The 15,412-nt window shown below is 44.2% G+C and overlaps 1 protein-coding gene across 1 annotated transcript in view; it reads left to right on the top strand.

Annotated features, from left to right (window-relative positions):
• The window catches only part of LOC141056270 (transient receptor potential cation channel subfamily V member 6-like), a 66,346-nt gene extending 53,160 nt beyond the window's left edge, over positions 1-13,186 (top strand). The window contains exons 11-15 of the mRNA XM_073553012.1: positions 1,483-1,648; positions 2,036-2,102; positions 3,650-3,918; positions 4,601-4,701; positions 12,798-13,186. Coding sequence (XP_073409113.1) covers positions 1,483-1,648; positions 2,036-2,102; positions 3,650-3,918; positions 4,601-4,701; positions 12,798-12,897 — 703 coding nt within the window. The 3' untranslated portion in view covers positions 12,898-13,186. The remainder of the gene's footprint in view (positions 1-1,482; positions 1,649-2,035; positions 2,103-3,649; positions 3,919-4,600; positions 4,702-12,797) is intronic.
• The last annotated feature ends 2,226 nt before the right edge of the window (positions 13,187-15,412 follow it).

Here is a 15,412-nt window from a genome sequence, read left to right as displayed (position 1 = left end):
GAATACTTTCCGCACCCACTTTAGTTCCTGTCTGAAATGTGCCCTGATCCTCAGCTACAAGCTCTGGCCTCAGGTCAACAGAGGGCTTCTTCTAGTTTCAGTATCTGATATAGGACAGTTTGTGACCATAGCTGTGTATAAAGGGGGCTGCCTGACCATTTCAATAGCTAATCCGGCCCCCTTCTCTGTATAGAAGGCTTATAAGACAGACTTGGCTTCACAGCTCTGCTTATATGGTGACAGGTGTAGCATTATCCTAAACTCCTGTCCGACGTTTAGCATAATAGTACGCCCATGTTGGACTCCCCGTTTGGTGCGGGTTCCGGCGCTGAGCCTGCATCTTTCCGGGCACATGAAAGCTGATCTGTTCAGTGAACAAATTGTGATCCACCCGCGGCTGTTAACTAGCTAAATACCATTGTCAATCTCTGGTAAGCACGTCACTAATCCTGCCCATTGGTGACCCCATCACATGATCGCGGATCACCAATGGGGTGCCATGACAACCAGAGGTCTGCAGCATTGCCAGATTGGTATTAGCACCACTCCGTGGTCAGCGCTCATAGTAAGAGTGCATTTCTGCTACACACCGGAGATCTGATCATCGCCTGTGTAGCAGAGGGGTGACGTATTCCAGCTTCTAGTCTCCCATGGAGACTTTTGAAGCATGCAAAAAGTAAAAATATTAAAAAATATAAAAGGTCAACTCTCCCCCTCCCCCTTTTGCCCTATTCAAAATAAAACAATAAAATCTAATGTAAACATATATGGTATCGGGTGATTCTGAATACGGTGATCTATCTATATAAAAAAGTAACACGATCGCTGAACGACATAATGAGAGAAAATTTAACTCCAGAATTACGTTTTTTGGTCGCTGCTACATTGCAATAAAATGCACTAACGGGTGATCAAAAGATCGTATGTACACTAAAATGGAATCAATAAAAACGTCACTTCAGCACACAAAAAATAAGCCCTCATCCAGCCCCAGATCATAAAAAATGGAGACGCTATGGGCATTCGGAAATGGGGCCTTTTGTTTAAAAAAAAAAGGTTTTTATTTCCACTTAAAAAAAAGAACCTTGACATCTTTTGTCTGAACTCATTATGACTGGAGAATCATAATGGCAGGTCAGTTTTAGCATTTGGTGAACAATTTTAAAAAATATATTATTATTTTTTTTTTTTTTTTTTGCAATTTCACCACACTTGGCTTTTTTTTTTTTTTTTACCCATTTTCGAGTACACAATATGTTAAAACCAATGGTGTTGTTCAAAATTACAACTTGTCCCGGGGTGGGGGGGGGGGGGAAGAACCTCTGACATGGCCATATTGACAGAAAAATAAAAAAAAGTTATGGCTCTGGGAAGAAGGGGAGCAAAAAACAAATTCAAAAACTTAAATACCCCTGGTCGTTAAGAGGTTAAACTTTTTCATTCTTGCTTCATGATAAATTGAACTGTTTCCTATATTTGCAGAATTTGCTTCTCTTGTCTGATCTTGGCCATCTTAGTTCTGCGCTTGACTGATACAGAAGGAGAAGTGGTGCCCATGTCCGCGGCGTTAGTCCTGGGCTGGTGTTACGTCATGTACTTTGCCCGTAGTTTCCAGATGCTGGGACCTTTCACCATCATTATACGAAAAGTAAGAATGTAAGGACAGCGTGATATGAATAGGGGGGGACAAAAAATTTAACATGGAATTTTCCTGATTTGTATGGCATGGGGATCACTGTGGTACCATTTTCAGTGGGTGTCAAATTGTACATTGGTATTGAGGGGTGCCGATGAGCTGAACAGGTGACCCGATCAGCCATTGCAGGGTCAAGTCCCACCCTGAGGATAAATGCCGAATCTCTCCACAAAATCATTAGGAAAGAATGGGCACTGGTACAAAGATTGCAATCAATGAAAACCATTAATCAGGGGAAAAAAATCTGGCTGTGGACCAACGATGCTGAGACCTCCGATAAAGAGGATCCTAAACATTGTAGATGATTACTATATATTATGTCTTTCTTCTGTAATACAGATGACCGCCAGTGATCTCTTGAAGTTCTGCTGGCTCATGGCTGTGGTGGTTTGCGGTTACAGTTTGGGTAAGACATGTTGATCCTCTGCTTTTTTGTACTGATTTATATCACTTCTAATCCTAAATACGACCTTATAACAAAAATATAAGTTGTTATCTCTTAATGACGTCCCCAGCTCATATACATTACAATATATGGATGTCGTCAATGTAAGTCCCCAGCTTGACACAACGATCTATGCATCAGACCGGAGAACCAGTCCTACAGACTTATTCACTGTGTGCATGGCCCATGTGTTTGTATTCAATTGGTTTCTTGTTTTTGCAAGATTGGGGAGGTTTCCACCCCTCCCTTGCACACATGGGCGTGTCCACATCGAACATTACCTTTCTGAATCCTGCTCATACAGATACTATACACATGGTCAGGTTTTAAATACATCGGTTAGGGACTGCTCTGAGATGGGTATACCGTGACGTTTGGTAGAGCGGCTTAGTATACGTTTTTTGCAAAAAACTTATCAACCAAATACCCGGTTTTGTTATTTATTTATTTTTTTTTACTAGCACTTGCTGTTTACTGTTTTTTACAACAGAGTATTTTTATTCGTTTGTTATACTGTGTTTTTCTGTCTTTCAGTCTTTTGGTGGTGTGAACACTGTCCTACAGACTTGTTCACTGTGTGCATGGCCCATGTGTTTGTATTCAATCAGAGAACCAGTCTGTAGCAGTGGCTCCCATTCTGGCAAAAATCGGTACTTTCTTGTAATGTTGTCTTTCTAATGCTGTGACCATACGTGACTTTCCTGAAAAGAGGCAATGGCAATGATCACAAGCCCAGCAAAAAGGTGGTGTCCAGTGGGAAAAAGTTTTCAGCACTATCTGTACACTAGGGCATCAATATTAGATTCCAGATCTTCACACCAGTTGATAAAGCAGTCTAAATAGGCGGTCGCTCATGACCAAGCGCCACGTCTACCTAATTTTTTTTTTTTTCACTTTTGTTGGTATTACATCTGACGACTTCATCCCAATTCAGTGAGTTGGATTGAGTTGCAGTATCAGAACGGCCACTCTAAAAAAAAATAAAATAAAAAAAAACGCATGTTCCGAAGCAAAAGGGGATGCAGCGCTCAATGAAGCACCGCAGCATCTTTAAAAAGCTGACCACCGGAAATCCAGGAAGTTAGACCCTCCCAACATATCTGCTTGTAATTTAAAAATATGATAGTCCCGAAAACCTCTTTTAAAGTCTATTCTCATCTCAAGCATTTATGGAATATCCGCCTCTGGAGCCCGTCACTTGCTGCTCTTTTTCACTGCTTCCATGGGAGTTCAAAAATGTCGTGCATAAATTTTCAAAACACATACTCAAGTAAAGAGACGCGCAGCCACCTCGTCATTCCCAGTGGTGTGAGATGGGTGCTGTCGTGGATATGCAATAAATGCTCAAATTTCCTATGGTGAGCACATTTGCTTAGCAATGGTCTGAACTCCTACAAAATGACGAGAGAGCTATGCATGCACAGCCACCATTCCATTCCTAATGGTAAGTTGTTGTTTTTTGTTTTTTTTTTACTTACTGATCTTTTAATTTTCTTTTTCCTTTCCAGCTCTTTATGTCACCTTCCAGACAGTAGATCCTCAAGCTTTTGGTGCTTTCTTCCCCTTTGTAATGTCCCTAATCAGCACCTACTGTCTATTCCTCAATGTCCTCAATGGACCGGCCAACTATACCATCGATACCCCGCAGATGTACAGCCCCATTTATGGCTCATTTTGTGTCATCGCCTTCCTTCTCATGTTCAACCTGCTCATCGCAATGATGGGGGACACGCAAGCAGCAATGGCTAAGAAGAAGGAAGAGTTATGGAAAGCAGAGGTGAGTTGTCGCTAGAAGGAAGCCTTGGCAGCCTACTACCATATATAGCATAAAAAGTGAGTGGTAGAAACTGCTTTTGCAAATGAATAAAATGGGAAAACTATTATTTTGGCCAAGGGTAATTTAGCAATGCCAGAAATGTCACAATTTTTTACAAAATTTCCTAAAATGTTCATATTTGTCAGTGTGGTTACAAGACCATTATTTTACTGAATCTAAAATCCAATCCTGCTGGATTTTTGTTAATAAATGAAACAATTTTGCCAATGTAAACTGTGCATCACTGAAACTTTCACATTTTTGGGATATGGGTCAGACCTGAATGTTATCGAAGGAAAATATAGCAGAGAGGCCCATTATACAGGTAACGGCATAGACTGTCGCAAACAGTCATATACACAATCAACTCTTTTCAAGTGAATGGGATGACCAAGTGGCCATCAGGAGAAATCAGTGATGTAGACCCCAGGTCACAGGCTTACCATACCCCCTCCTCTTATCAGATCCTGTGTACAAGATTATATTATTCTAAGCATCGCCAAGAGTAGAAAAAAATCACAGACTGAATATCTGATGCTTGGGTTTTCTCCTTGACATCAACTAACTTTAGATCTATTATATTGGATGACGTAATCTGTTGTAACATTAGGAATATTGTTTGTTTTTGGTTTTTTTCTTATAGATCAGTGGTGTCACAGCAAAGATGGAGCAGACATTTCCAAAGTGTCTTTCGTTTGACTCACAATCCAGTGAGAATGATTTGGAAGAAAGACGATATATTAGGTATGGGACAGACTCCTGATGACCAATCAATCTATCGTGTCAATTGCTTTTAGGTCAAATACCAAAACCTCCACCGTCAAAACCTAGAAAGTGAGAGTGGAGCTTCATACTAAATTTTATGGGATGTAAAATCCTTCAATTATACTTGGAACATTGCCATATTTACAAGAGAACTCTGCTTATTCTGTCCCAGTCTATACAGTACAGCTGGAAAGTGAAATATAGAAAACAGGAAATGTCCAAAAATTCTGGGCAGTAACAAAAACTAACATACCAATTCCAAGATTTATATTTTCAAAAATTGGTAACATGAAACAGGCCTTTTTTTTTTTTTTTCTTTTTATGCAGATTATCTTGGTCCTATATGAAAAATAGAATTATTTATTTAGACTTGTAAAATATTTTTTCCATTCTACATGACGGCACCATGAGAGAGGGGATCCGCCCAGCGAGGACAGGAAACCTTCAAGATAAAAGGGGCGGCTCCTCTCTCCGCATCAGTTAGTTTCCTGTCCTCGATGGGGAACCCTCAAGATGAAAAACCTCTTGAAGATTTTGGAAGAAAGAAGAGGATGCCTGGGCCTGAGTTGGGTGATTACTGGCAGGCACTGGTCTGCTACATCCGTCATCAGGTACCGGTAGTCGCCTCGGGGGCCATATATTCCTATGACCCCCCCCCCCCCCGTGAGCGAGTGCACGGCCACAGCCCGTGAGGCGGATGCCCGGGTGAAGTGCGGAGGCCTCGGAGACCACGGTTCGTGTACCTTCCCTAATGCCGACATGCCCATGATAGTCCTCGGAGGCCACATTTTGTGCCCCTCCCTGTTGACACAGTGGCCATGCAGCCCGTGAGGCACATCGGTGCCCGGGCAGAATTAATACTCGGAGGCCACATGGGTGTACCCTCCCTGTTGAGTCCAGGACGCCGGGCCATCAAAAAAAAAAAAAAAACTGAGGGAAATACCTGCAGAACTCAGTGGTGGCCAGTGGCGTAACTGCTCCCTCCAGGCGATGACCAGATCCGGAAGACAGGTATGGAGGGGGCAGCGGTGCACGTCATGGCTGAATCGCCAGGAACAGGCTGAGGCACCGGGCGCACCGGAAGGGAAAAGCCAGTACGCGCAGCTGATAGGGACACCCAAAGGTGCGCAGCGGTCGGAGCTGAGAGGGCACTTTGGGGGCAGCAGCAGGCGAGGCACGCGCTGGTACTAAGACCTGCAGCAGCAGGGACTCCCGGGGAACCCATGGAGAGGCCGGGAGCGCGAACCGGAATTAGATGAGGCGCGACCCGGAAGTAGAGCGGGCGGTGCCCGGGAGATGGCAGAGAGCGTGCACAGACAGAGCGCAGTAACGGCCATATACCAGTATGCGCGCACTAGTTATAGCAGGGTGCGCGCAGACACGATCTCCAAGCAGGCATAAGGAGCGCGCGCTAATTATCAGAGGCATGATAGCACATGCGCACAAGTGGACGGCAGGTGGGACCAACCAGGTGCCAAATTACAAAAAAAAAAGAGACACACTGATATTTACAGCAGTAGTACTGGCGGGCGTCACTGAACCATTACTAGGTTAGACGTGACTGCTTTTGTCAGAATATGGCAGCAGCAGCTAGGCAATGGAAAGTCTTTCACCAGAACACCTGCAGCCGCACCAGGAGGTGCAGGAGAGGCGGTCGCGCTCAGAGGAGAAGAGCCAGACATGCCGCAGCAGCAGTGGGAGCCGCTCGGGCAGCGCACGGGCGGATCATCGCCGCAAAAAGGAGGGGTCCCTAGTCTCTTTGGGAGACAGTGGGAAGACCAGATCCGGTACCTGTTCTGTTAAGCGTCCGAGTGGTGAGTGAGCTTCGACAAAGTCCAGCACTCTAATGTCTGTTCTCTTTCTCTCTCTTGTCTCCCCTCTCCCCTCTTTTACATACATTGGCGGGGTGGAGTATAGGAGGTCCCTAAGAAGAGTAGGGAAAAACTAAAAATAAAGAATGTCCTTTATGCAATAGTCCCTTAGGAGCATCCTGGAATAAAAGGTTGTGCCAGGATTGTATTAACAGGACAGTAGCAGAAGAGACACCCTCATTCTCTGACAGTCTGAGAACCCTAATTCAAACAGAGGTTTGCAAATCAGTAAGGGCATTACAATCAGCGGATACGGATAGCAAAACTAGAGATAGATCCAGCCCCTCAGTGGTCTCTCAGGAGGACTCCACAGGGTCAGAGGAGGACTCAGATAAAACCCGCTATTCAGATAGTAGTTCTGACGAGGAAGACGCATTCCCAGTAGAAGCTAAAGATAAGCTTATAAAAGCAATCCGGTCTACCATGGGGCTGGTAGATGAGCGAGCAAAAAAGACAGCTCAGGAACTCATGTTTAGTGGACAACAAAAGAAAAAACGTAGAGCCTTCCCTATTAATGAACAATTGGAAAGACTCATAAAACGGGAATGGGAAAAACCAGAGAAGAAGTCCCAGATAATCAATTCCCTAAAAAGGAGGTACCCCTTTGAGGAAGAGGCATCCTCGTCCTGGGATAGAGCTCCAAAAATTGATGTAGCGATATCAAAAGTCACCAGGAAATCCTCCCTACCCTTTGAGGATTTAGGTTCTCTAAAAGAACCCCTGGACCGAAAGACAGACAATTGTCTTAAAACGGCCTGGGAGGCCTCGGCTGGGGCCCTAAGGCCCGTCATCATGGCCACTTGTGTGGCTAGGTCCCTGAAAATATGGGTGGACAACCTGGAAGACCAGCTAGAGCAAGGAGTCCCCAGGGAATCTATTCTGGAAGCATTGCCGGCCATCAGAGCAGCGGCAGTCTCTCTCGCTGAGGCTTCAGCAGATTCAGCCAGGCTAGCAGCAAAGTCAGCAGCCTTAACCAATGTAGGACGCCGGGCAGTATGGCTCAAATGCTGGCCAGGGGACACTCAGGCAAAGATGAAACTCTGCCCTTTGCCATGTGAGGGAAATTTCCTGTTTGGACCAGCATTGGATGACGTGTTGGAGAAAGCCGGCGACAAAAAGAATTTCCCAAAACAGCCATTTCAGGCCTTTCAGCGCTCCTTTCAGAAGGGCCGAAAATTCAGAAGACAGCAGTACAGGGATCAAGACAGAAACAATTCTGACAAGCGAGCCAGAGGCGGGAGAGGCTTCTATTTCGGCAAACCCTCCAAAGACGCCAAAAAACCCTCCCAGAGACGGTCCTTCTCAGGTGGGGGGAAGGCTCTCTCACTTCCTCCCAGCCTGGGAGAGGATCTCATCCAGTACCTGGATCCGGCAAATAGTAGGGTCGGGTCTGGAATAAAGATTCCACCACTGGCCGCCACGAAGATACATGCAGACCAGTACAGTCATCTCAAGAAAAACAAGAAAGTCTGGAAGGAGAAGTATTATCACTTCTAGGAAAACATGTCCTGGAAGAAATTCCGGAAAAAGAGCAGAAGAAAGGGTTTTATTCCCCCCTATTTCTTATAAAAAAAGCCAGACAATTCCTGGAGAACGATTATAAATTTGAAAGGCCTCAACAAATATCTGATAGTTCCATCTTTCAAGATGGAAACGATAAGGTCAACGGTGAAGCTCCTCTATCCTCAGTGCTACATGGCAGTCCTGGATCTCAAGGATGCTTACTATCATGTCCCGATCCGGCAACAGGACTGCAAATATCTGAGTGGTGGTCCAGATAAGGTCTCAGTGGCGTCACTTTCAATACAGGGCTCTGCCCTTTGGTGTGGCGATAGCCCCCCGAGTCTTCACAAAATTAATTGCAGAGGTCACAGCGCATCTCAGGGAAAAAGACACTCTGGTGATACCGTATCTGGACGACTTCTTGATAGTGGGAAGAAATTTCTCCCACTGTCAAGAACAAGTCATAATAGTGATGGAGACACTACAGACCCTGGGTCGGCAACTGAACCTCAAAAAATCCAAACTGGTACCAGCAATGATCCAGAATTTTTTGGGCTTAACAATGGACTCGGTGGTACAGGAGTGTCGCCTCCCAGAGGAGAAAGAAGATCAAAAATCTAATCATGGCAACATTAAAAAAAACAGAAATGACTCTGAGAAGGGCCATGTCAGTGTTGGGGTCCCTAACTTCCTGCATACCAGCAGTAAAATGGGCCCAGTTTCACACTAGAGAACTTCAGTGGTGTGGTCTACAAAACGACCTGAGGCTTCCGGGGTCAGTTAGAGCAGAAGCTCGCCCTCCCGGACCCTGTACTCAAGTCACTCAAGTGGTGGTTACAGATAGAGTCCTCCCCAAGAGGAGTGCCCTGGACATATACAGCCTCCAGAGTAGTCACAATGGACGCCAGTCCTTGGGGCTGGGGAACCCATCTAGACACACTATGGCTCTAGGATCTTTGGGTCCAGGAGGAAAGAAATCTATCCTCAAACGAGTGGGAGCTACTAGCCATCGAAAGGGCGCTGGAAGGATTGTTGACACACCTAAGAGGACATCATGTGAGAGTCCTATCAGACAACCGTACAGCAGTCGCATATGTGAACCACCAGGGGGGCACCCATTATCGGTCCCTGATGCGAATAGCAGGAAGGATCATGGCTCTAGCAGAACACCAGTTCCTTTCATTATCGTCCCTGCATATTCGAGGCGTAGACAACCTGAAGGCAGACTTTCTGAGCAGGAACCACCTGAGGCAAGGAGAATGGTGCCTAAAAGAATCCATTTTTCAACGGATTGTGCATATGTGGGGGAAACCCATCATAGATCTCTTCGCCTCAAAAACCAACAAGAAGGTTCAAAAATTCTGCTCCCTAAGTCCAGCAGACAGGCTGTTGGCAGTAGACGCCTTCAGGATAAAGTGGACACCAGGTCTCATGTACGCCTTCCCTCCAATATGCCTCATTCCAGCAGTTTTGAGGAAGATCAGGGAGGACCAAGCCAGAGTAATTATGATAGCTCCTTTTTGGCCAAAAAGACCGTGGTTCTACTGGCTGAGGGTGATGTCAGTGACGGACCCATGGGTGCTCCCAGAGGATCACGACCTGCTAACACAGGGTCCCTTCAATCACCCTCCGAAATCCAGGCTGCATTTGACAGCCTGGAATTTGAAAGGTCACTGTTAGAGAAAAAAGGTTTCTCAGCAGGGTTAGTATCCACCTTACTCAGTAGCAGAAAACCAGTGACTAAGAAAATTTATGGAAGGATATGGAGGAAATTTTTTATCTACCTCAGGCCCGATTCGGGAGGGAGAAGTACCGGTAGGGGAAGTCCTGGAGTTTCTGCAGAAGGGTTTAGAGTTGGGGTTAGCTGTCAGCACCCTCAAAGTTCACATTTCAGCCCTGGCAGCCTTATTCAACTATGACCTGGCAAACATTAGATGGGTGACCAGGTTTATCCGGGCCTGTACTAGAGCTAACTCTGTCCCGTCTCCTATGCCTCCTTCCTGGGATCTAAATTTAGTCCTATCATCTCTGACAGAAAGTCCATTTGAACCGCTAAACGCAGCGTCAGATAAAGTGTTAACTTTAAAGACGGCCTTATTAGTGGCAGTCACATCGGCCCGTAAGTGCGTGTAAGTCCCCGACCCATCAGCAGACCCGCCATACACTCAGGTCATGGACGATAGGGCTGTGTTAAAATTAGACCCAGCACACCTCCCTAAGGTAGTGTCGAAATTCCACAGGGCTCAGGAGATAGTCTTACCATCCTTTTGTCCTAACCCCGGTAACCAGAAGGAGGAGAGACTTTATTGCTTAGACATTAGGAGATGTATCCTACAGTATTTAGAGATGACAAAACCTTGGAGAAAACAGAGGGCCTTATTTGTCTCATTCCAGGGGGCAAGAAAAGGCCTTAAAGCCTCTAAGCAGACTATAGCTAGATGGGTGAGAGAGGCCATCATGCAAGCGTATAGTAGTGCAGGCAGGGCTGTTCCAGAAGGCCTAAAAGCCCACTCCACGAGGGCCATGGCGACATCCTGGGTGGAGAGAGCTGACGCCTCATTCGACCAAATCTGTAAGGCGGCCACTTGGTCCTCTCCGTCTACCTTTTTCAAACATTACAGATTAGACCTATCTGCTACCTTTGATCTCACATTCGGGAGAAGAGTGTTACAAGCAGTGATCCCTCCCTAGAGAATACAAATCTCTGTAACTCTCTCGTGGTGCCGTCATGTAGAATGGAAAAACACGGGTATTAGTTATGGCCAAAAGTATTGACACCCCTGCAATTCTGTCAGATAATACTCAGTTTCTTCCTGAAAATGATTGCAAACACAAATTCTTTGGTGTTATCTTCATTTAATTTGTCTTAAATGAAAAAAATACAAAAGAGAATGAAGCAAAAAGCAAAACATTGATCATTTCACACAAAACTCCAAAAATGGGCCAGACAAAAGTATTGGCACCCTCAGCCTAATACTTGGTTGACCAACCGCTTCCGGTAACCATCAATGAGTTTCTTACAATGCTCTGCTGGAATTTTAGACCATTCTTCTTTGGCAAACTGCTCCAGGTCCCTGATATTTGAAGGGTGCCTTCTCCAAACTGCCATTTTTAGATCTCTCTACAGGTGTTCTATGGGATTCAGGTCTGGACTCATTGCTGGCCACCTTAGAAGTCTCCAGTGCTTTTTCTCAAACCATTTTCTAGTGCTTTTTTAAGTGTGTTTTGGGTCATTGTCCTGCTGGAAGACCCATGACCTCTGAGGGAGACCCAGCTTTCTCACACTGGGCCCTACATTATGCTGAAAAATTTGTTGGTAGTCTTCAGACTTCATAATGCCATGCACACGGTCAAGCAGTCCAGTCCCAGAGGCAGCAAAGCAACCCCAAACATCAGGGAACCTCCACCATGTTTGACTGTAGGGACTGTGTTCTTTTCTTTGAATGCCTCTTTTTTTCTCCTGTAAACTCTATGTTGATGCCTTTGCCCAAAAAGCTCTACTTTTGTCTCATCTGACCACAGAACATTCTTCCAAAATGTTTTAGGCTTTTTCAGGTAAGTTTTGGCAAACTCCAGCCTGGCTTTTTTATGTCTTGGGGTAAGAAGTGGGGTCTTCCTGGGTCTCTTACCATACAGTCCCTTTTCATTCAGACGCCAACTGATAGTACGGGTTGACACTGTTGTACCCTTGGACTGCAGGGCAGCTTGAACATGTTTGGATGTTAGTTGAGGTTCATTATCCATCAGCCACACAATCTTGCGTTGAACTCTCTTGTCAATTTTTCTTTTCCGTCCACATCTAGGGAGGTTAGCCACAGTGCCATGGGCTTTAAACTTCTTGATGACACTGCGCACGGTAGACACAGGAACATTCAGGTCTTTGGAGATGGACTTGTAGCCTTGAGATTGCTCATGCTTCCTCACAATTTGGTTTCTCAAGTCCTCAGACAGTTCTTTGGTCTTCTTTCTTTTCTCCATGCTCAATGTGGTCCACACAAGGACACAGGACAGAGGTTGAGTCAACTTTAATCCATGTCAACTGGCTGCAAGTGTGATTTAGTTATTGCCAACACCTGTTAGGTGCCACAGGTAAGTTACAGGTGCTGTTAATTACACAAATTAGAGAAGCATCACATGATTTTTCGAACAGTGCCAATACTTTTGTCCACCCTCTTTTTTTATGTTTGGTGTGGAATTATATCCATTTTGGCTTTAGGACAATTCTTTTTGTGTTTTTTCATTTAAGACAAATTAAATGAAGATAATAATACCAAAGAATTTTGTGTTTGCAATCATTTTCAGGAAGAAACTGAGTATTATCTGACAGAATTGCAGGGGTGTCAATACTTTTGGCCACAACTGTACATACCTGGTAATGTGTTTATTCATGAGACATGACGGCACCCTTATATTCCCTCCCTATTGATCACGTCATTAGTTGGGTGCATTATTAGCATTATACACTCCCTTGGTGTTGGAAATTTAGTAGTGTAAAGGATGTATTATTTATGTGTACACTAACCTGCGGAGTTCCTCTCGTGCTCTGTAAAACTGATGTGGAGAGAGGAGCCGCCCCTTTTATCTTGAAGGCTTCCTGTCCTCGCTGGGCGGATCCTCTCTCTCATGGTGCCGTCATGTCTCATGAAAAAACACATTACCAGGTATGTAATACCCGTGTTTCTGAACTTTTGTCTTCTCTAGGGTAGAGGAGCGGAAGTGGAACCAATCCCATCCACATGAAGTCAGAGGATCAGCGAGCGATGATGAATCGGATGAGGAAAACCACACTCACAAATCATGAAAGGGGGATCTGGAACAGGAAATCACAACAGATATCAATAATGGAACTGAAATCGAAGGAATGTTGACTAAAATGGCAATGATATTTGGGAAGAAGAGATCATCGAGCTGTGATCTTTTTAGATTAATCTATAATCTTAGCAACTGATACACTGTGTTTTCTTGGCCTGATAAAGGCTTTTAGGAGAATAATCTATATAAATGCTCCGTGATAGTCATTTTTATTTCAATAGATTTAATTCATGTCATGTTAAAAGTAAACCGGAAATAAAGGATGAGCTATTCCTCTAGATAGTATTATCCTAAGGTCCTCATTCAAGGCTAACATACACATTCGACTACCATACACATTCAGTTATTAGCAAAGCCCCCATTCAAGTCTATTGAAAGGGAAATTCCGTTTTCGAGCCAAGAATGGAGACTAAGGGTCCTAATTGTCAATCGGATTGGGAAAACCACTCCTCTTTAAGGGGTTCTTTACGATTTGAATCCACTCTTCTTAAATGCAGTAGGGCCTACAGAAAATTAAAAACCTTAGACTCCCCTCCTTCACTGGCACCTTTCTAGCTACATTGGTGCTGTTCTGCCAGAACTTGTGCAACATTGTTATACTGATGGGCTGCAGTGCTCCCTTACTTTGAATGAAACTGCTACAGCTCAAAAAAATGTGAGCACTGCAGCCCAATAACAAAGCAAAGTCATGTGAGAATAAGTAGCGCTGGCATTGCTAGAAAAACAGTGATGTGAAAGTTGAGCATAACGTTATTTTATTTTCTATGGGGCATTATTAAATTTTAAAAGTGGTTTTAAAAGTAGTAGACAATCAGTTCTGTCTCTGACATTTAATAATCCCTGATTATCTGCTTGTTAATGTTTACAGTGTGTTCTGGCTCCATCTAGTGACCAAAGTCATAACTGCAGTGTTATTGTGTGTTTTTTACTTTTATTTTGCCATTCTTTCCATTTGCAAAGCATTCTGGTAAGGTTGCAATGCACCCTGGTAGCCTTTGCAAAGGATTATGGATAGTTCAGCCCCCATTTTCCCTCCAGTCCTCCATTTTCCTTCTGCCTGCATCCAGGTAGCATCTCATTTCTCTTCTCCCCTTGTGACAACATCGCTGGTATGTACTTATGTTTCCTGTATCCAATTCCTGTCTTATATTAGCCTGCTTAGTTCTCCCCTGGTTAGCTATTAGCGCAGATGATGTATTATGTATATATGAATCCCTGATGAACCCAGTACTGATTGTGTGTGTATATATATGTTTTTGTTTGTAGTTTCACCGCGCCAATATACCATCACGTTCAATAAATCACAGATTCAACCTACAGTCTCCTTATTGGACCCCGGTATAGTGGTTTAGCCGCCTGTATAGCTACGTGAAGTCTGCTTCATTAAGTGAGGACAGAACACAATCCCTTTAATTAAATTTACCTATTTTAGAATACTTTAAGAAATATATCTTTAATTAAAATGTATCACCTATCCAATGGACTGCTGGGGCACCCATCGATCCTGAGAATGGGTCTCGAAAATTTCCCAGTAGACTAGAGTGGTGGCAACACATGTACAACACTGGTCCATTCAATCTCTACAGGACTGATGGAGTTTGCTCAGAAGTCTGCTTGGATGAAACCATTCAGATCTGCATTCTCAGGATCAGATCAAACCCCAACTGATACCATCATCCAAAGAAGTGGTGATAATTTGGTAATTATCCTTTAAGACATTTGACTTTTTTTTCCAAGAAACATTTCTTGGTAGAGTTGTTTTTTTCAGATACTTCACCAGGAGTTCAAAAGAGAATTGATTCACTTTTCTTCTATGCATCACCAGAGAGAATTTGGGCAAACAGATACTGCAGGTCACCACACTGATCCATGTGGAGGCTGAGTCCACAAGCAGAGACAAGGCTAAACTGAAAACATAAAGAAGAATCCAAAATCACAGATGGCTCCAAAATAAAATTGACACCTTCTTTCATACAAATTTAGATGCCTGTACAGGGAACACAATTAACCCAACTTTTGTGTCTTGGTCCTAAGCTATGACTATGAGAAAAAGGTCTTTTCTGCTGATACAAAGGATCCAGAGTGTTAAATTTCAATATATCTGATCACATAATCACCCAAATCTGCGATTGGAGAGAATCTAGAGGTCCCCATATAGAGTAGATGTTTGCTAAATTGTGGCAAAAACAGGATCAACTACTTTCTGTAGGTTTTGCTGTGGCCTCCTTTTGGATCTGGGAGGGATATTGATACTGACGCTGGACTAGGGTTCTCTGTCAGTTATACTCCTACCCTCAGCTGAGTTAAGTTGACCCTGGTGTTTTGTTTGTGCCTGCACTGCTTGTATGTTCCCTGGCTCTGATCCGGTCTGTCCTTCACTTTGCTATTGCCTGTTGATTCTGTACCTCGTTGTTCGGCTCTTTTGGTAATTGACTTTGGCTTGTCTCCTGACTATGTTTTTGTCGCTCTCCTTTTGTCCCGTGCTGTCCTCCTGTTATTGACCT

This window comes from Dendrobates tinctorius, unplaced genomic scaffold, assembly GCF_039654945.1.
Source record: "Dendrobates tinctorius isolate UK_male_01 unplaced genomic scaffold, ASM3965494v1 ptg000196l, whole genome shotgun sequence".
In the NCBI taxonomy this organism is placed as follows: domain Eukaryota; kingdom Metazoa; phylum Chordata; class Amphibia; order Anura; family Dendrobatidae; genus Dendrobates; species Dendrobates tinctorius.
Note: the sequence above shows the minus strand (reverse complement) of the source record. Positions and strands in the feature narration are given on the sequence as shown.